Raw genomic sequence first — 20,261 nt, forward strand, 5'->3', positions numbered from 1 at the left:
AATCTATTCATTGTTTTAATTTCTTTTTTCTGTATTTGTTATGGGGAGTAAACAGTGAATTAAGTTAGACTGCGTCTTGTCCAGTGCCCTGCTGCAGGACAGATGATGCCAGTGATGAAGTGGAGTGTTGGTTCATGGCCAGGCGGCTTCAGACTGACAGCCAGTTTGGCTGTTTGTATTGCTGGGGGTAAACCAACACCAGTAATTGAGACCAATCCTTGGTGGTCGTGGCTCAAGGCTGTCAGTGACAGTGTGTATCTGTTAGTGCCAAACTGTGCTTCTCTCTGGGAGACAAATGACACTGTTGACTCAGAAATCAGACCTTTATAGAGAGCCGCTCGCACCCGTAGGACATTTTCCAATCGTTTTTGCAGATTTGACATGATTGGATACTCAAAAGGGGATATCTTCTTCCACCTGTTTTGGCTTGGTTTAGATTAGATCTTTGAGGTTAACTGGGTAAGGAAGAGGGAGAGCAATCATATTGGAATCTACCCAGAGGGTCACAGCTGGCGACTGCTGGCCCGGTGTTATGCAGCCAGGTTGCTATAGTTACAGGATGGGAATGATGGAGGGCCTCTGTTTTTTTTGCTTTTCTGTCTGTTGTCCAGTTAACACACCTTTCCCCTCCCCCGTTTACACTTCTTTGCTCTTTGCAATCAGGTTCTCTGGTGCCCTCTTTTTTTATGTCACTCATTGCTTACTCAGCTCTATTTGCTCATGCAGCTAGTTTAGTTAGAAATTTAATTAAATCCAGTGTCATAATATTTGTCGTCTTGCTCAGTGTCTCGCGCCACAGATGGCCCTGCTATATAGAGTGGTATCTAACAAAGCCTCAGACACATGCTGATTTTAAAAATAGAAAGGCATGCCATCATTCATCTGTGCATCATGCTGCCACCTGCTGGCCAGAAAAATGTGTTTTGTTTAACTGCACTCAGGAAGCAGCTCCTAGTTCAATGAGCACACGGGTTGCTGTGAAAAGCAGTATGATCAGTGAAAGTACCATGAAACAACTTTTACGATACTGTGGCTGAAAAAAACATGCAAGCTGCGCACTTTTCGAAATAGCACATGTTTCAGGGTTCATACAAAGTCTTGAAAGTTTTGTAACTGCTTAATTTTAGCCACTGTTTTTAAGGTTAGGAATATGTTTGAATTTGAATATACTCCTTGAAAAAATCTTGATTTTCAACTTAATCTGGTGTTTCATCTTCACAATCAAACATTTTTAATATTGGAAATGTAACAATCCCGTTATCATATTTTTTGTTGTCTCTTGGTGATTCAGACCAGACAGCTAATCTAGCTAATAACTAGATAAATCCTCTGTTGATTCCTACTCTGGAAATTGACAAGCATTAGATAAGTTTATATGATGGTAAAATAACAATCTGTCAATGTACATTGATTGCTGTGGGTATAAATACATTTATACAAACTTAGTTTTTTGCAATTGCATTTATATTTACAATTTAGAGGTGATGAAAAGACTTTGAGAGTCTGAACATTTTGGTTTACATACCTTAAAACTGGTTGAAAATTGCTTGCATTTTACTAAAAGCTGCTCAAACCTTTTAAGTATCTAATTTAGTTATGACATGGATGCATTAAAGATGTGAAATGACAATTCTCTATCTGCCCTCAGGAAAGAGCTCTTGCAGTGATGACGATGTCCAGAAGGCGGATGTGTCTTCCACTGGTCAAGGGGTCATTGACAAGGACCATCTGGGACCGCTGCTCCTACAGGTCAGCTTGGGGACAATCGCTGGGGGGCAAAAGATCAACACTAATTAGCTGACGTTCCATATGCTGGACCAGTGCTTTGCTATCAATGCTCCCTTGAAATTGATAGAAATGTCTCAGCTGCTTGATAGAAGGGCAAACACGGTAACCAAATAAGGTCTAATAATGTTGTTATTTTCATTGATAAGTGACTCCATTTTTGTGGCCCTGCTGTTCTCAGGCCTTGGATGGGTTTCTGTTTGTGGTCAACCGAGAGGGCAGCATCGTATTTGTGTCCGATAACGTGACGCAGTACCTGCAGTACAAGCAGGAAGAGCTAATCAACACCAGTGTGTACAACATCATCCATGACGAGGACCGGGAGGAGTTTCACAAGAATCTTCCCAAGTCTAATGGTGAGAAGTTGATTTAAACATGTGTGGGTCAAACACATTCAAGATCACGCACACCTATATGTACACTTAACCCAGTCTATTACTCACACACCTGTATAAACAGTTGAACACACACAGAGCCGTGGTCATCTGTTTACCTGTTGCCCATGTCTCTTTATAGTCCCAAACGGAGCATCATGGGGTGGAGAGGCACCCCGGCAGAAGAGCCACACCTTTAACTGTCGTATGCTGGTGAACTTTGTTCATGGACAGAGTCATGGCTTGTCAGAAGAGAGGGCTGGGGGACAGCGCTATGAGGCCATGCAGTGTTTTGCCCTCACCCAGCCCCGGGCCATGATGGAGGAGGGAGAAGGTAAAAGGCATCATTCAAAAGCTTTAAATATATATAACAGTTGAACATGTGAACATTTATATGTATTCATGCAGAGATTATTCATGATTTAACGAGCAGCTACAAAGTAGTGTGTAGACATGCCTTATGCTGTATTCAATGGTCAATGTGTGCTTAAATGTAATGGTATGGTATTATGCAGATAATACCAAACCCGCAAGATTTTGAATGTCTAATTTCTCCTCGTCTCTTTATTCAGATTTACAGTCGTGTATGATCTGTGTGGCACGACGCATCATTGCAGTAGAGAGGACCGAGAGATTTAGCACTCGCCATGAACTGTCTGGTAAGTTTCCATTGTCTTATATCTAACACGTACAAGTACTTCTCCCATGTGTAATAATGTAGTATTCATGTAACATGACATTTGGGAAAAAAATTGTTAGGTACACTAGCTTACAATAACCTTAGTCAAACTAGGTACTTGTTCCTTTTAAAAATCAACATTGAAATTAAAATTCCCCACCATACTCTGATGCCGATGACTTGATTTTTCAAGCCTCTGTTGTCTTTCTATATATTCAGAGATGTACATCATAGAGTACATCATAGTTAATACACTGCTGTAGCCATTATCGTTTGTTTCATCCCAGTGGTCCATCTTCTCTTGCAGGTAAGCTGATTGAAATTGAGCAGCAGGCCTCTCTTCACACCACTATGCGTCCAGGCTGGGAGGACCTTGTGAGGCGATGCATGCAGATGTTCCTCAATCGGAGCGAGGGACAACCGTGGTCCTACAAACGGCACTATCAAGATGGTATATAATTTTGCACCTCCCTTGTCACCATCACTCAGTCTCTAGCACAAAAAGCTTAGCATTCACACATCCGGCACAAAATTAGTAGGTGTATAATAGCAATAGAAACTTAACTTCCATACTCGTTTTGCATATGAATGGATTACCTTGAGTGAGAGCATGGTCACAGACATTGGCAAAGGCGTGAAGTATTATTATGGGCGTCAGGAGGGCAGGTTTGCCTGTTCAAGAATGCTGCAATAACAAAAGTATACAAGGAATGTACCAGGTCACCTCATTAAAACGTTTGGTATGTGAGACACTGCCCTTGCTAGATGAATAAGAGGCTGAAACCATTTATGAGTCATCTTCAGTACAATAGGAGACATTACCAGATTTGAAAGACACCATGAATAATGGCGTCGACTTTATGGGTTGGTAGAAAGATCTTTATTCAGTTTTCAGTAATGCCTGTGTAATGAAAGAATCTCTGTGTATTGGCGTTTCGTTCCACTCTTTCTTCTTCTTACTCATCACCAGACAGCCGCCTCTGATCCTCTTTCCTGAAATATTACAGCTGTGTTAACTCAGTCAGCTTCACATTAAAAGCTTTCAGACAGTGATCACTAGAAAGCCTTTAATTGTGCAGCAGCTACATGGCAGTTTTATTTGATACCAGTGTTCGCGTCTGAATGCTGAGCAAGACCTTTTGTTCCCAGCTCTCTCACTACAGAACAGCAAGGATACGTACAGTATATCAACTGTATGAAAATTCAGCTTAAGTCCCTGCTTCAACCTGTGACAGCTGTTTATTAACAGGACAAAGCATGCACACAAAAAAATGCTGCCCGCTATTTGGAGGGATTTTCATTTTCCTTTTTTTTTTCTTCTCCTCTAGCTTTCCATACTGGCCATGCGGAGACCCCACTCTACCGATTCTCGCTCTCTGATGGCACCCCAGTCACCGCCCAGACCAGGAGTGACCTTTGCAGGAATCCCAACACCAATGAGCCGCACTCGTTCCTCTCTACACACTTGCTACAAAGGTACACATGCTCTAATAATTTGCAACTCGATCCTATAAATTGGGGGATTGTCTCACTGACTTGTATCTGCTCAAGCTTTGTTCTGATTTAAATTTTTGTTATTTACTTTATTACCTTGTAGGGAGCAGAATGGGTATCGTGGAAACCAGGGTGGAGGTATGAGGCCTCAAAACATGGGCGTAAACAACCCCAACCAACAGATGAACATGGGCCCAGGAGGTGGCATGGGCATGAACAGGGGCTACGGTATGGCTGAACAGGGCAACATGCCACAAAGAGGAGTGCCTCCATACAATGCGGGCAACCGCATGAATCCCATGAACCAGATGAATCCCATGCATCAGATGAATCAAATGAATCCCATGCATCAGATGAACAACATGGGTCAGATGAATCAAATGAATTCCATGCATCCAATGAACTCCACCATGAACTCCATGAACCAAATGGGACACATGAATCAGATGGGCCATCATGGCATGCATCCGCAGCAGCAGCAGCAGCACCACCAGCAGCAGCAGCAGCAGCAGCAGCAACAACACCAGCATCAGCAGATGGGTCAGTTCCATGGAGGTGCAGGTGGTCATGGAGGTGGAGGGTATGGGATGGGAATGACCAGTCCTCCTCTGGCCAGTCCAGGGATTAATGGCCCGCCTCACAATGTTATGGGTTCGCCCAGAGTCCGAGGAAGCCCCAAGATGGGTGCTAGCCCCTTCTCTCCCGGAGGTGTGAACCAAAATTTTGTAGAACTCATTACATTTACATTTAGAAAATTGACAGCTTCACACATTTTGACTCTTGTGTTATCATATTAATAGATTGGTGTCTCTGTTTGTATCCTTTGCAGGTATGAACTCTCCCATGAGCTCCAGTCACCCTGGCGGGGGAGGAGGAGGGACCACCTTCTCCAGCAGCTCTTTGAATGCTCTCCAAGCCATTAGTGAAGGAGTAGGCAATCCGATGCCCTCCCCCCTCACTTCTCCTCCCCCTCACAAGCCTGACAGCTCCCCGAGCATCCACTCCACCAACCAGGCAGCAGGAGGACCCTGTAAATCAAGCCTCCCAGCCTACTCTGACTCCAAGAGCCCAGGCAGCTCACAAGGGGCTGGAGGAGAGCAGCAGTCTCAGCAGCATCCACACACCCCCACCAGCGAGGGGCCCTCTGACAAGCCAGACAGCCAGGCGAGTAGAGAGGCGGGTCCAGCCGGGGGAGAATCCAACCGACGGGTCCCTGAAGCCAAGTCCCACAAGAAGCTCCTGCAGCTTCTCACCTCCCCTACAGATGAGCTGGTGCCACCCAATCACACACAAAGCTCCGGGCCCAGCTCCACACCTGAGGCTAAAGACGGAACAGCCGGCGTCACCAGTCCCTCCTCCTCAACAGGAGTGTCCTCCTCTACAGGTGGGAATCACGGTGCTGTGTCCTCCTCTGGTGCCGCAGGACCTTTAACAAGTCAGTCACTGCAGGAGAAGCACAAGATCCTCCACAAACTTCTGCAGAATGGGAACACTCCGGACGAGGTGGCTCGCATAACAGCCGAGGCGACTGGGAAGAGCAGCCTGGATGCAGGAGGACCAGAGCCTGGGCCTGCAGCTGCTGGGGGGGTTAGGGGATCAGAATCAAAGCAGGAGCAGCACAGCCCTAAGAAGGAGAAGCCCCACGCCCTCCTTCACTACCTCCTCAATAAAGACGACTCTAAAGAAGTTGGTGACATCAAGCCAAAGCTGGAGGAGCTGGAGGGGAGAGGAGCTCAGGGGTCAGGGGTCACCAGCTCAGACCCCCACTGCATGGATGGAAACGTCAAGTTGGAGCCATCTGATGAGGTGAGGCTTTGGCTCAGACTAATAATTTAAGATGTACTCAATAAAACATTGTGATCTAATCATTCTTGTATCTCAATGGTTAAGACCCTGGAGACCATTCTGGGTGTCCCAAGGAACAACTCTGGTTTCTATCCTGAACCAGACTCCAGAGCAGGGAAGGAGGTGGGAAACAAACAGGGAAATGTGCCTGACAGTTTGCATGGTAAGTCAGTACTTAAGTGTCTTGATCTAATCACTGTAAAACTGTTAAGCATAAGGTCTCTGCTTAATGGGGAAAAACCCATCAGTCTATGCATGACCAAGATACTACAGCTGCAGCAGCTTTGGCGTACATGGCATGTCAGCATAGACTGTATATAAGAAGTGGACTTAGCCAACACAATGTCACTCATTGGTTTTTTGACTAATTATAAAATATTACAACTGAATACTGAACAAGATATTTTTAGGTGACCAAAATGTGACAGTTGACTGTCATGACCTGAAAACACACTGAAAGGGTCAATGTTCTTGATTAAAAACATTGACAACACAAATTGTCAATCACTAGGTAAATGGCTCTAAATGGCATCATGCTGTATTGATAAAGTCTTAAAACTATAGACTGACACAATAATTGCATTAGAAAATTGTTCACTAAGGTAGTAAACCAGGTGAATGTACAATATTTTTTTCTTTTGTACCAATCGAACCCCTTATTCGCAACCAGTGGAGTCGACCCCTGCTGGCCATTAGAAAGAATACAGGTTTACGGCACTTCTGCATTGGCTTCACTTTTCAGTCCAGGAGGTTGCTGCTTGCATGTCAGATCATCTTTTTTGAGGTATCACACTGTAGATGCTTCCTTGTCAGTGGCAGTCTTGATTTAAAAAATAAATGTTTAAGCCTTTTTAATCTAACTTTGATATTGTGTGTATTTTAGATGCGGACAGAAGCCCCATGCCTCCAGCTCAGCGTAGTGCCTATCAAAGAGCCTTGTCCATGGATGCCAAGCCCATGGGCGGAGAGGGAGCAGTAGGAGGTGGGCTGGCTGGAAGACGGAATGTCCCCTGTCCCACTTTGGTCAAACAGGAGAAGATGGATGCTCCGATCCGACCTGGGATGGTTGCCAATGGCTTTCCAGGGGGCATGGGTGTGTGTCCACCAAGGGGAAATCCAACACGTAACTGAAACATTTATTTCTTAGCATGCCCAAGATAGCCAGGCTTTCTATGAAGACCTGGGTCCCACAAAGTAGAGAGCATGGGGATATTGTTTTCTTTCTTCTTGCTAAACCCATCATCTTTAAAAGTACAAGAACTTAGGGTCTAGTATTCACTATGTTGCTTGGCTCACTGATACTTAAAACTCTATATTTATGGTCTTTGTTTTGTTTAGGAGGTATGGGCAGAGGAATGGGAATGCCCCAGCGGCCCCCCATGTCAGCGCCAGGGGACTGGCCGAGGTCCAGCGGCAGCCCTGTGGCTGGACCAGGACACCCTGGCATGGGTCGCTCTGGTCCAATGGGAGTACCAATGATGAACCGGTCCAACAGTGTACCTGGAAAGACAAGGTCTATGCTCCAACAGCAACTCATGGATATGGGTATGTCACATGTTCTGTTAGAAACTACAAGACTATGGAATGTTTGGTGCTCCTACTTAATTTATATGCAGTACTAGCCACCTTCATAGTGTGGTCCCGCTATATTGCCGGAAAGATCTGTGCCAGCTTTTCGCCTTAGGGCGTTCATAGTGATCCCACGAAGGCGTGATATTCGTTCCCTTGCGGAACGAGGTGGGACGATAGTGGGAGGAGACGATAGTGACGTTTGACAGAGCAGCAGCAGTGGCTCCAACAGTCCCACCAATTTTCCGCCTCCAGAAGTAGTCACAAAGGCGGAAAATTGGTGCATTCAGCTTCGGGTGCGTTCATAGTGCAGGCGAAACGTTACAGAGCCATAAATGTCCTGGCATGAAAGGGGCTAATGATAAAGTAATGTAAATATCGGAATTGGAATTATTTTCTGGGAATTGCCTGGTGGTCAAATTGACTCCTCGTTTCCACTCTTTATTGATCATACTCAACCCATTGTCTCCTCTTCAGGTACCAATGAATCCAATATAGGTATGAGCCCATATGGCGGACATGGACCCCCACCTCAGTCCCCCTCTTGGCCTGACTCTGCTATGGGAATGGACAGACCACATAGTACCCCAAACAGGTAACCCCTTTGTACCGGTCCACACCCTGTCCCTGAATTCCTTCCCAAATTGGACCTTAAGATGAATTCAGAAGTTGGTGTTAATAGTGTCTGTGTTCCTCTGTGGAACTTAATGTTTCCTGTGTCGTTTTGTTAGGGACCAGTTTGGTCACCCCCTGGAGGAGCTGCTGGGGCCCCTGGCCAACAGCGAGGGCCCGAGTGATGAACGAGCCCTCCTTGACCAGCTGGACTCTCTCCTTAATACCACTGATGTCATTGCTCTGCAGGAGATTGACCGAGCCTTGGGCATCCCTGAAATAGTAGGCCAGGTACAGCACTCATTACACTAAACATGATATATTGCTTATACTCGTATGTCACAAAGGATTAGCAAACTATTGCATTGTTTTTTATTTATGTTGAGACAGATTAATTAATAAATATAAAGAGCTTGTTGCTCATTTTTAAATAAATATTGAGTTGGAGATTATTTGAATCTTTTGCAGGCAATCTTTAGGCCTGATGTGATACTTTTGGTTGTTGATAGTTCTATGTCTCTTGTCAGTAGTCTGATTCCATAAACACACTTATCCAGGTTTGTGTTGATATTGCAGTCAGGTTTACTTGTCCAAACTAGCCTCACATGTATCCTCTCTGTACCCCAGAACCATGGACCTGAAGGCCACCCGCAGGGCCAGGATCGAGGTCCAGGTCGGTGCCCACCATCAGAGTCTTTCCCTGGACCAGACTCCGCCTTAGGCATGGACCAAAAACCCATGTATAACCAAGGCTACCCTGGGCCCCCAGGGCCCTCCTCTATGGGCATGCAGCCCAGTTATGGTGGCAACACAATGCAAGGTCAGTCTCCTGGAGGCTTCAACCCCATGATGAATCAAGTGGGCCAGACAGGGGGCTTCCCTGGTATGGCGGGCATGGGGGGTATGGGCAACCCTCGAGCAAACATGATGCGACCTCGCATGATGACAGCCACCAAGCCTCTCCGACTGCAGCTGCAGCAGAGACTGCAAGGACAGCAGGTGATCACACACACAGATATCCATATTGTTATTAAAGAGATGGCAGGTCAATATATTTTTTAGGACAAGAGGCTTGGCTGCTAGGTTAAGAACAAACAAACTGGTATATTTAACTGTCTTTATCTTATGTCTTCTGGCAGTTTATGAATCAGACCCGACAAGGCATAAAAATGGAACATGCCCCCGGAGGAAACCCTGCTATGCATTCAGGCATGCAGCCTGGGATGCAACCTAACATGCAGCCGGGTATGCAGCCTGCAAGCATGGGTGGTCAGGTATGTAGTCAGCACTTCCTCACATTGTCTGTAGTGTGCACTTTTTAGTAACATCAGTCAAGTCACCATTTGTAGAATGAAGGTCACAGTATTGGTGTTTGTCTGCAGCCTGGCTTCCTGAACGCCCAGATGATGGCTCAGCGCAGCAGGGAGATGATGACCATGCAGATGAGGAGGCAGCGGGTGTTGATGATGATGCAGCAGCAACAGCAGCAGGGGCAGGGACAAGCGGCAGCAAGAGGCTTCAGCCCTCCACCAAATGTCACTGCACCAGGAGGCATGGACAGCCCCATTGCAGGCCCCCCCATGAACCAGCCTGGACAGCAGGGCTTCAACTATGGAGGTAACTATGGTGAGTTTACTGAGATAGAGCAATTCATAATTTCCTCCCAAATATTTAACTTTCACACTCATGACTCTCTCGCTTCTTTTTTTCCTCATGTTGTATTTGCAGGGATAAACCAGCAGGGGGACCCATCATTCATGGCCCCAGGTAGCAGCCCACCAGCAAACATGATGCAAGGACGAATGGGAGGTCCTCCTCAGACCACCATGATGCCGGGGATGCAGGGCAACTCGCAGGGAGGGCCCATGTATCCGTCTGGAGACATGAAAGGCTGGCCACAGGGCGGCATGGCACAAGGCGGCATGGCACGCAGCACGTATGTAGTGCCAGTATTCCTTGAAAAAAGCTATTTAAAGTCACTAAAAGTTGCATGGGTGTCAACACTTTTTTTTTCTGTTTTTCCAGCACATACCCCCAGCAGCAGTTCCCCCAGCAGGGCAATCAGGGCCAGTTTGGACCCATGATGATGAACAACTCCATGGGTGGACCCGGGCCAGTCAGTGGGGCCGGTGCGGGACAGATGGGCCAAATGCCAGTGCAGCGGCCAGGCCAGATGCAGGGCCAGATGCAGGGCCAGATGCAGAGCCAGATGCAGGGCCAGATGGGCATGAACCCCATGGGAATGGGCAGAATGCAAATGGGACCCGATCAGGTAGGTAGTACATTGAAACATAGGAGTTCAGAGGTTTTACATAAGGATCAGCTGTTGTTGGGGAAAATATTAATACCTTATAAAGTATTTAAGTTTAAAGTCTAAAAAAGTGAGTTTTTAAAAGTATATGTAACATTTCTGTATTCAAATATCCAAAAATAATGAGCAGATAAAAGATCTTCATCTTAGAGTATCTGGATTCAAGCTATCTGAGAAAAAGCTGAGCGACATTAGTGCCAGCATGACGAGCAGCCCATCTGCCACCACGCTGAACAGCAACTCATTAGATAGTTAAGCTCACAATAAAAACCTGAATAATGAACACTGAAGAAATCTTAACCAGGAGAAAAAGACAGAATTGCTCCGTCTTTTGTTATCGTTCTAATTGAGAGACCCATAGCAGCAGAAAAGTACATATTGTTTGAAGTGAAGAAGACACTGGCAGGTTGTTTCACAACTGAAGGGCCCAAACAGATAAGGGGTGGTCACCTTTAGTTTAAAGGGTGTGAAGTACATGAGGATTTCAGGCTGTAATCAGGCTCGTAGGACATCAGGAGATCAACTACATATTCTGAAGCTAATCCCCTATGAGTTTGGGACTGGGAGCTTATGAAGTGATTTTATCAGTCATGTAAAGGGAAATTCAGGGTTTTGGTTTTTTGTCAATGCCTCAGAATTTGAACATCTTACTGTTCTCTCTGCAGAAGTATTGCTGAAGCCCTGCAGCTGATAGCAGAATCTGGAGCCTTTCAGCTATGGCAGAGCACTCTGATCCCTGAGAGCTGGACCTACACACACAAACACAAACACAAACACACACACACACACACACACACACACACATAGTAGAAGTTCTCGGGTATGATGCGGGCAACTGCTCATCCTGAAGGAGGTGGGCTACAAGGACAAACACTGGGCTTCATCCCCAAATGAAGCCTAGCATACTGTAACCCTGTTAAGGTGATGCACAAACACAAGATATCAGTGTATGAGCGCATATCTGTGTGTTCACGTGAACGACCTGGAGCTGTCGGGGCAGTATTCAGCGTCACGGCCAGGCTGCAGAACGGGACTATGGTACAACTAGCTGTGGCTGCACTTTACCTGGAGGCTTCTGTGTGGAACAAAGATTGATGCAATATTTCTTCATCGTTACAGCCTTACTCGAGATTCAATGCCTTCACAACAATGGGTTTCTTTTTTTCTTTTCTTTTTTTCTTATCCTTTGAATGCGCCTCATCCTTGAAGTCATCACAAGCTATAAGCACAGTTTACTATGTTATGCAGATTGGAGCAATAACTCTTGCCTCTATGCTTTAGACTGTCACTGAGCATCATTACACCTGTTATAAGCAAACAAATGGTACTGCAGTATTAGATGTCTCAAATGTCTGTGAATATGAATTGTAAATATTCTACAAAATATATCAAACATGCTTTTTAAAGGCCCATTATTGCACAAAGTATGAGACCTGGTTGTATTTTTGTGTTCCATAGGTCAATACTGATTTGGTTGTTTTGCTTTTTTATGCCATTGCAAATATTGCAGGCGTGTTTGGGGTTTCCTTCCCTTGTTTGTCATTTTTCTGAATGCTGTATTTTTTTTAATTTTTCCGAGAAGTCATGTATTCCATGTTATAGCGAGGCACTTTTACTTGTGATCTGATGTGTCGAAGGTTCAAGCTTTCACACCGTCGGCGTTTTTTTAAATATTGGAAGGTGGTTGGAAGTGAATTCTGTATTGACGGTCGATTACATAAACAGATGTTGTTGGGTGCTGTGTGAGGTGAGCTGTATTGGTTTTGTCTGCAGTACGGTGCAGACAGGAACAAGCACTCCTCAGTGTACAAACAAGCCTGCCCCCCCCCCTCCCTCCAGCTCTGTCTGTCGAGTCTATTTTTATTCACACCATCTTTTTTTGACTGTTGTTCTCAACTTGCTAAAATCTACCTTTTCAACATGCGCAATCCAAAGATATTTTTCCACATCTCTGTATAGTTTCTGAGGTTTCAGGTGTACATTTTTTAAGATATGCGTTGTATTAGTCTGATGGTAAATGGGTACATATCATGGATCTGTAAAAGCATTGGATGGTTTTATACTGTAAGCATAAGGAGCTAAGTTGTCCCACAGTGGGAGGCTATCAGTGCAGTGCGAAGACGACTGGAAACTCTGAACCCCAAAGCAGAAAGTCTTTACATCCAGAAGAAAACCAACAAAGCATGGTTGCTGTGAAGGAGAAATACCAATGGAAATGAATCCACTTCAAGACATATCAATATCTCTTCTATCTTTCAGGAAACAACTTCATTTTATGTCCAGATTTTGTTACTTCAGGAAAAAGGAACTTTGTGGAGTTTGAAGTGCAAAAAGAGGCAAGAGATCATTTGGTTTGTTTTTGTTTTTCTTTGTTTGGAGGTAAGATAAGCTGTCATCTTACAGGATGTATATTACAGATTTTTTCTGTTGTTGATATTGATGTAAATACAAATTTCTATTTAAACACTTTTGATTCTGGTTATCTGATTATCTTCTCACTCTGGCTGCAATTTACTCAGTGTGTCTCTAGCAACAGTAAATATCAGCCAGTTTATCTCATTGACACAATAATCACGCTGATCAAACAAAGCTGATGAGATCTGCTGCTGGCAGGTTATTGCAACATGCTAATTAAGGATTCATGCTTTGACATTTTGACATCTAATATTCTTCTGTCACAAGAAAATTAGATTTTCAATCTTACACACTGCTTAGTATTGAATGGAGAAATACAATCACCTATTCAAAACCCATACTATGTGATGCACTCACATCAAAACAGTGAACACACATGCACACACACAGAGGTGTATTTAAGTAAAAGTAGTGCTAGAGAGATGTGTTATACTGGGGCATAGTGGTGGATGAAGTATTGTGATCTTTTATGAGGTAAAAGTAGCAATTCAACCTTACGAAAATACTAAATTACAAAATAAGATTCCTGCATCCAAATTTCTACATACATACGTACATATGCACAGAAGCTTTATTAGCAAAAATACTTAAAATAAAAATGGTCAATCTGCAGAGAAATGGCCCCTCTGACTTGTATATATATCAAGACATTATTGGATTAATTCTAATCATCAGTAACCACCATTTTATTAGAAATTATGGAGGTGAAGCTAGTGTGATAGTGTAATCTGGTAATTCCCTGAGGTCGACCTCTCATAAGGTTCCCAGGATACAACGGGGGGACGTAAGATGATTAAGTTGAAAAAATATTTGTGCAGCACTTTATCAAACTGGTCACATAGTAATTATCCTACACGCTCAAGTGATTGGTTAATTCTCAATGTTCCCTGTACAAATACTGAATTTAGCAAAACTGCTTTCATTTTTTCTGCTGTATCTACCTAGAACATCTTACAATGCTGAAACTCAATACAATTATAACTATTGGTCAGTTTAAAACTATGATAACCAATGTTTTCAATGCTTTTCAATGGTGTTCTGTCTGTTTGTTCTTTCATTATGTTTTTGTGTGCTCCAGACATCATTGAAAATGAAGACTTGCCTTAAATGATTCATAGATAGATTCAAACTTTTTTATGGTAATTAAACTTTTCAATAATAATGTTTTAAATGTACACTCCTAACCTGGAAAGAAACTGGAAAGAATCCCTCTGAAATTAAGCAGAAAGGATACATGCTGAATACATTTTGTCAAGTTGAAGTTTAAAATAGCATCAAATGGAAATGTGCGAAGTAAAGTCAGTGGTGGAATGTATATTTACTCCAATACTGTACTTAAGCCAAAATTAATTTTTTGGGTACTTTTACTTTACTGGAGTTTTTCTATTTTCTGCTACTTTGTATTTAGTGGTAAATATTGTACTTTTTACTCATTTATCTAACAGATTTAGTTCATTTATAGATTCATCTTAACAATACAACATATAAAAGATATAATATAATAACACATTATTGGTCCGCAGGAGGAAATACACAAGCAACCCAGCAGTATGTCAAATATCACATAAAATAGATATAAAGAAATGATCCCCACTATAACCAACATTAAAGCAATGGACATATTAATGCATCACTAATTATAATCCAATAATGTAATATATTATCTAATAATATATATATATTTTTCTGAAATAGATCATTCTGCATCATGCAAACATTAACTTGTGTGCTTAAAGTATATTTTGATGCACATTCTGTTGTACTTTTACTAGTTTTTACTTTTACAATGTAGTAAAATAAAATAAAATAAAATAGTATTCATACTTTTACCAGAGTAAAATTAAAATTATAGTAATATTTTAATTTTATATTTAAATATGTATTATTTTAATATAATGTCAAACATAAGATAAGATACGATAGAATAAAATAAGCCTTTATTTATCCCGCAGTGGGGAAACTTATTCATCACAGCAGCTCAAGATACAGACATATAGACATATAGATATAAAAACAGAATATAGTATATATAAAAAAAGACATAAACAAACACAATATACATACACCTAATAAAATACTTACATTGCTGCTATTTAGCTTTTTTATTAATATATATTACATTTGATATTATATCATATTTATTCATTTTTTTTGGATGATCATGTGTTGTTTTTTTTATTTGTAAAGCAAGGTTTGTTTTAATGATATGATATTAGGAACACTACTGCTGATCAGCGCAATAAAAACACTAAGGAAATCACCACCAACAAAAATATATGAATTAAATTTTAAAAAACTTAAGCAAGCAATAATCCATACTGGGCAACACAGGATCGAAAATACAAAGTATAATAAATAAATTCCAAATTTCATTCTGCACTAGAAGAAGAGTATTTACTGCACTTGTATGCATGTAATTATTGCATTAAAATAATTATAATTATTGTACAAGATCCAGTCGGTTTGCCCTAAAGTGTAGTTAAGTGAAGTGCTTGAGTAGGAGTTTTGAATTGAATTTTGACTTCTAAATTATGAAGAAATATTTGATGTCAGCAGAAATGCATGACATAGAACCAGGAGGGGGCGCTGCTGTCTGCTATATTTATCTCTATATCAACACAGCAGCTCAAACAGGCTTTTTATCCTGTAGTTAATCTCAATGCCCGCAAGAGGGCGCTAACTACAAGCGAGTTAAAGGAAATGACATGAGATTTGATTCATGTTTATAGACTGACGGATTAAAATAATAATAGACATTAAGAATTAAGCAAATATCAAATCCAAGACACTGGCTTAATTGGCTTTAATGATAATAAAATATCGAGTTGAGACTTATTATGAGACCACAAAAGCCTGGTCTTGATTTTCTCCACAGCTCAACCAGATTACGTAAGAAGGATTTGTATGTGCCATAATAAATAATTATATGTGATTAGAAATCAGGAGATTTAAATGATTTTTCAGAATAAAGGAAAACATATAGAATTGTATATGTTTAACAATTCTGTTCAGCTACTCATGAAAACTTCTCTAACAGCTCCAGCACTGTATGTTTGTTTCTCAAAAAAAAAGATGGAAAAAAAGAAGTGTATATATTAATAGCAAATTTAGAACATACGACTGTACTGTGGGAATCTCTACCAGAGAGCAGCTCTCTCTCTCTCTCTCTCTCTCTCTCTCTCTCTCTCTCTCTCTCTCTCTCTCTCTCTCTCTCTCTCTCTGAGTGTTGGCGTGGTTCCCGGCCCATCTGCGGCCTGGCCCGTGGATTACTGTTTGTTAATGTTTCAATCAGCTGTGTGTTGAGGAATGTGGAGCTATTTAACCTGAACTTCCCCAGGTGTGCCGAGGCGCCGCTCAGTCTGGGCCCCGCCGCCCTCCCCTGCCCTTGGCACAAAGCTATCACACAAACACAATCACACACTGGCCACGCCGGGGCTGCAGCTGTGCGCATCGCACCGCAGGGAAATGGGAAAAACATTGCACCAGGGAGACAGAATAAATCTTATAACGAATCGCTTCGCCAAAGCCAGTTTAACCCCTGCAGTGCCGGGAGAGACTCAAAAACTGCTGATTTACACGATAACATATTGGAACAGCACATTTAATTGGATGTTTTATGAACTTAAACAAACTTTTTAAAAATCTTATTTGTAAAAATGTTCATATCTATTTACCCCATTTCACCACTTTATCTTTTTTAATCGAATTTGAATTTTTTTTTTTTTTAAAACATGTCAATCCTCTTTACATCCACTTTGACATTTTTCACGACTGTGATGATTTTATTTAACTTTATTTCCAAGTGCCCCAATTTGTCAAGATGTTAAGACTTGATGATTTAACATGAGACTTCCTCTTGTAATGTGATCCGGTAATGGGCCATAGAGGCAAAGCAACAATTTAACTGGCTCTCAGCCATTATATTGACCACCAGCTTTAGTTTTATGTTATCTGAATGACTTAACAAATTCTTCGTGGTGTAGCACTTTTATTGACTAACACTTTTTACACCCCCCCCCCCCCCCCCCCCCCAACTCAGCAACTAGATTATCAGATGAATAGGCCTGCTATTAATCATAATGATAATAAGGCTGTAACTGCCAATAATAAACACCCAGGTGTCATGTTTCACAACTGTGGTGTAAGTTTTGTAAGGAATCCAACTCCCCTGCTATATGATATGATACAGCACCATTCTCTTCTTTCTCTCTCACACACACAGACACAGAAGAATTCTTGTTCAAAAATAATTGTCTTGTTTTAATAAAAACACGAATAAGGTACATTGTAAGAAAACAATATTTTCACATAATGTGGCATTGTAATATACAATACAGTTTGTTGCTCAGGAATCTGAGAAATTTACTCTTTTCTTTGACAAAATGTTGAATATCTCTATATGGTTTACACAAGATACAAAGAGCGTAACAGAAACATTAGCTTTCTTTAGAAACTCTACAAGCAACGAGCGATGCAGCTGGTTGCACTGAACTTGTCTTGGTCCCCGGGCTAACCCAGTCTCTATATCTGGACACCAACGGTCTTCTTCTTCTCTCAGGGCCCTCTGATGAATCGAGAGCCGTGAGTGACAGAGATCCTCTCCGCCGGAGGTTGTCCACACAACGTTATTTTTCTAGCATTGGGAGTTTGAAACGTCCCTACACAGTTCAAGGTTTTTTAAAGATGTGGTCGTGAAGTCACATCAAGTTGCCTTGTTCGTTCTTTGCGGTGCTCGCTGTGGGGTGATGGTGCGATGCTCCACGAGCTCTTAGCGGCACATAATCCTGTCGTCTGAGCAGCCATTCTGTGGGAAAAGAGAGAAGAAGGTTGATTAGTACATCTGTGTCACATAGATGGAAAGCAGTCTAAAGCAAACAGCTGCGTAAAGGGAACTTTTACGCACGGAGTTTGGAACTTTACGCACGCATCCTGAAGCGCACAAACATGTGCTAAAGTGGTACAAACAGCTCTTTAGGACGCTGAGTCAATCTTTAATTTATTCTGCAGTATATCTGAAGAGATATTTACCTCTACTGCGATGCTTGCGATCTCTGCGTTCAGGGTAGTGAGCGGTGTGCGGGTGACGCTGCTGGCGGAGTGCTGGCGGATTTTCTCCGGCTCGTCTAGCTCGACCTGCAGGTCCCAGATGTAGTCGATAACGTGCTGCAGGATCTCCACCTTGCTGGCCTTCTTGTTCGTGGGCAGGGTGGGCACGAGCTCCTTCAATTTGCTGTAGCAGCTGTTCATGTCGTGAAGGAAGGCGCTCATCTGCTCGTCCAGCAGCGGGATCTTACACTTGGAGATGGTCAAGCTCTGCTCGGACAGGCAGCGTACCATGTCCTCGCCGCCGACCTTGCTCTTCAGGGCGCAGGTAGATCCGACAACCTTCATGTTGATGAGAGTAGGGAGGTGTAGTTTCCAAAGATAGTGATAGAGATAACGCTTTTTCCTCCTCTTGGAGATCTTGGCAAGGCTATGTTGACAGTTTGCAACATCCACATGGGCAAACCTCCTCGGCTTTATAGCAGAGCAGAAGCCGGAGGCGTGCCAGAAACAGCCTGTTTGAAGACAGTCAGCCAATGAGACACCAGTGTTTGTATTGGTGGGTCGGTCCACAACAGCACTCCCAGCCAATGGCTGCTCTCGCCTGGTTATCGGGATTTACAATCTGTTTGAGGGATGGCGTTACAAATGGAAACAAATGTGTGTCTTTTATGGGTAATATGTGGGAATCCAGCTGTCCATGGCTTGGGGACTCTGCAGGTGTAGATTGCCTGGGGACAGTCAAGGGGTGGTGAATGCCTGGGTATGCACTGTGAGAATGTGTGTGGGATGGAGCAGGATGAATAGGATGAATGGCTAATGATAATTAGGCTACCACAGTGCCCTAGATTTTCCTCTCACAATTGTTGATGGCACTGCAGATGTGGATGACAATAGTACAGTAAAGTAAGACAATTCCAGGCAGAGAGTGGCCAAATAATTCTGGGAAAAGATTCACTTTTTTGTTTAATTAGTTCAGGATGATGAAGTGTGTTTGGGCAATAAACTGTGGAATGCAGGCAGTAAAGAGATTAGCAGTTTATTCAATCATAAGATCATTTAATAACATTACTATATGAGGACAGATTGTTGGTTGTTTTAGAAAATATGCTGCTCACTCACTCGCTCACACACTTCCCCACTGCTTTTTTTAAACTCAAAGCTTTCTTTATGCTCACAAACTGCACTTTTCTCTCTTTTTCCAGTGCGAGCAGCAGCAGCAGCTTCACGGATTCCTTCACATGTTTCTGCAGTGTGTGCTCAGCCTTGTGTGCACACTCAGATCGCATCGCTCTGTTCTGAATCTTCCCCCCAGATTGTCCAAACAAGCCCGAGCAGACTGGCAGGCGCCAGCGCGGTGACGTCACCCATTCATCCGAGCCTTGACGCCTGTCAGCCTGGCGCCGCTCGGGCGGTCTCCATGGAGACGTCAAACAAGAGAGCTCGCACTCCGCAACTCCTCCATTCACCTGCGTGGCGCGCGGAGCCCTGAGAACAAACCGGCTCCGGAGCTTTGTCGTTCATTTATCACCTTAAAGCAGCGGGGTGAGATTACCGCCCCGCGCACCTGCACAGCCGGAGCTGTCAGAGGAGCTGTGACCGCACTTTAACTCCAAATAACTGTTGCATTCCTGCACACTCTCACTACTGGATGCGCCTCTGCAAAGTTGATAAAAACTTTTTTAAATTCATTGATTTCATGCATTTTATTTGCAGGAATGAATTTTACCCTCTTTAAAGTTCATGTCAAATAGTCATCATGCATTAAATAATGCAGGTGATAAATTAAAGGTTAATTGTTTTTTGTCAGGAAAAACAAAGTAGAGTTCATGCATTTTCCGCATAACTTGCAGCAACTACTATACTAACATAATACTAATAAATGTAGGAAGTATTCAGATGACAAAAAATATACACTTAAGTTAAGTACTTGGCACTTCATAAAAAAAAGTGTATATCACAATATGCATCGAACTATTTAAAGCCATATAAAGCTAATTAAATATATTTATATACATTTATAACAAATACTTTTTTTAACTTAATATCCTGCTTTTATATATAATTTACTTTTTTTGAAACATGTCTGAAGCAGTAGTAGAAGTAGTAATAGTATATATATTCCTGTATAATA

At 42.6% G+C, this 20,261-nt stretch overlaps 2 protein-coding genes and 1 long non-coding RNA gene across 6 annotated transcripts in view; 2 read left to right on the forward strand and 1 right to left on the reverse strand.

The window, feature by feature from the left end:
* The window catches only part of LOC131968629 (nuclear receptor coactivator 3-like), a 40,180-nt gene extending 27,033 nt beyond the window's left edge, over positions 1 to 13,147 (forward strand). For 2 of the 4 annotated variants that reach the window (XM_059329592.1, XM_059329591.1), the window contains exons 5-23: positions 1,649 to 1,749; positions 1,967 to 2,141; positions 2,302 to 2,493; positions 2,732 to 2,818; positions 3,146 to 3,289; positions 4,167 to 4,314; positions 4,436 to 5,040; positions 5,162 to 6,138; positions 6,223 to 6,340; positions 7,061 to 7,300; positions 7,516 to 7,722; positions 8,224 to 8,341; positions 8,478 to 8,649; positions 8,986 to 9,357; positions 9,498 to 9,632; positions 9,741 to 9,984; positions 10,087 to 10,294; positions 10,384 to 10,630; positions 11,335 to 13,147. In XM_059329592.1, the coding sequence (XP_059185575.1) occupies positions 1,649 to 1,749; positions 1,967 to 2,141; positions 2,302 to 2,493; positions 2,732 to 2,818; positions 3,146 to 3,289; positions 4,167 to 4,314; positions 4,436 to 5,040; positions 5,162 to 6,138; positions 6,223 to 6,340; positions 7,061 to 7,300; positions 7,516 to 7,722; positions 8,224 to 8,341; positions 8,478 to 8,649; positions 8,986 to 9,357; positions 9,498 to 9,632; positions 9,741 to 9,984; positions 10,087 to 10,294; positions 10,384 to 10,630; positions 11,335 to 11,346 (4,502 nt within the window). In that variant the 3' untranslated portion in view covers positions 11,347 to 13,147. The remainder of the gene's footprint in view (positions 1 to 1,648; positions 1,750 to 1,966; positions 2,142 to 2,301; positions 2,494 to 2,731; positions 2,819 to 3,145; positions 3,290 to 4,166; positions 4,315 to 4,435; positions 5,041 to 5,161; positions 6,139 to 6,222; positions 6,341 to 7,060; positions 7,301 to 7,515; positions 7,723 to 8,223; positions 8,342 to 8,477; positions 8,650 to 8,985; positions 9,358 to 9,497; positions 9,633 to 9,740; positions 9,985 to 10,086; positions 10,295 to 10,383; positions 10,631 to 11,334) is intronic. The other 2 variants (XM_059329594.1, XM_059329593.1) reach the window with 2 other exon arrangements.
* Positions 13,148 to 17,317: 4,170 nt separating this feature from the next.
* Positions 17,318 to 18,600, reverse strand: id1 (inhibitor of DNA binding 1, HLH protein). Its single transcript, XM_059329407.1, is given in 3 exon segments — positions 17,318 to 17,888; positions 18,113 to 18,492; positions 18,495 to 18,600. Coding segments are annotated over 3 exon segments (507 nt in total). The 5' UTR covers positions 18,586 to 18,600; the 3' UTR covers positions 17,318 to 17,852.
* A 68-nt stretch (positions 18,601 to 18,668) lies between these two features.
* On the forward strand, positions 18,669 to 19,818 carry LOC131968497 (uncharacterized). Its single transcript, XR_009394042.1, has 2 exons — positions 18,669 to 18,890; positions 19,333 to 19,818. It is a non-coding gene; the product is annotated as an uncharacterized LOC131968497 (long non-coding RNA).
* The last annotated feature ends 443 nt before the right edge of the window (positions 19,819 to 20,261 follow it).

The sequence above is a fragment of the Centropristis striata genome, chromosome 3 (assembly GCF_030273125.1).
Source record: "Centropristis striata isolate RG_2023a ecotype Rhode Island chromosome 3, C.striata_1.0, whole genome shotgun sequence".
Taxonomy (NCBI): domain Eukaryota; kingdom Metazoa; phylum Chordata; class Actinopteri; order Perciformes; family Serranidae; genus Centropristis; species Centropristis striata.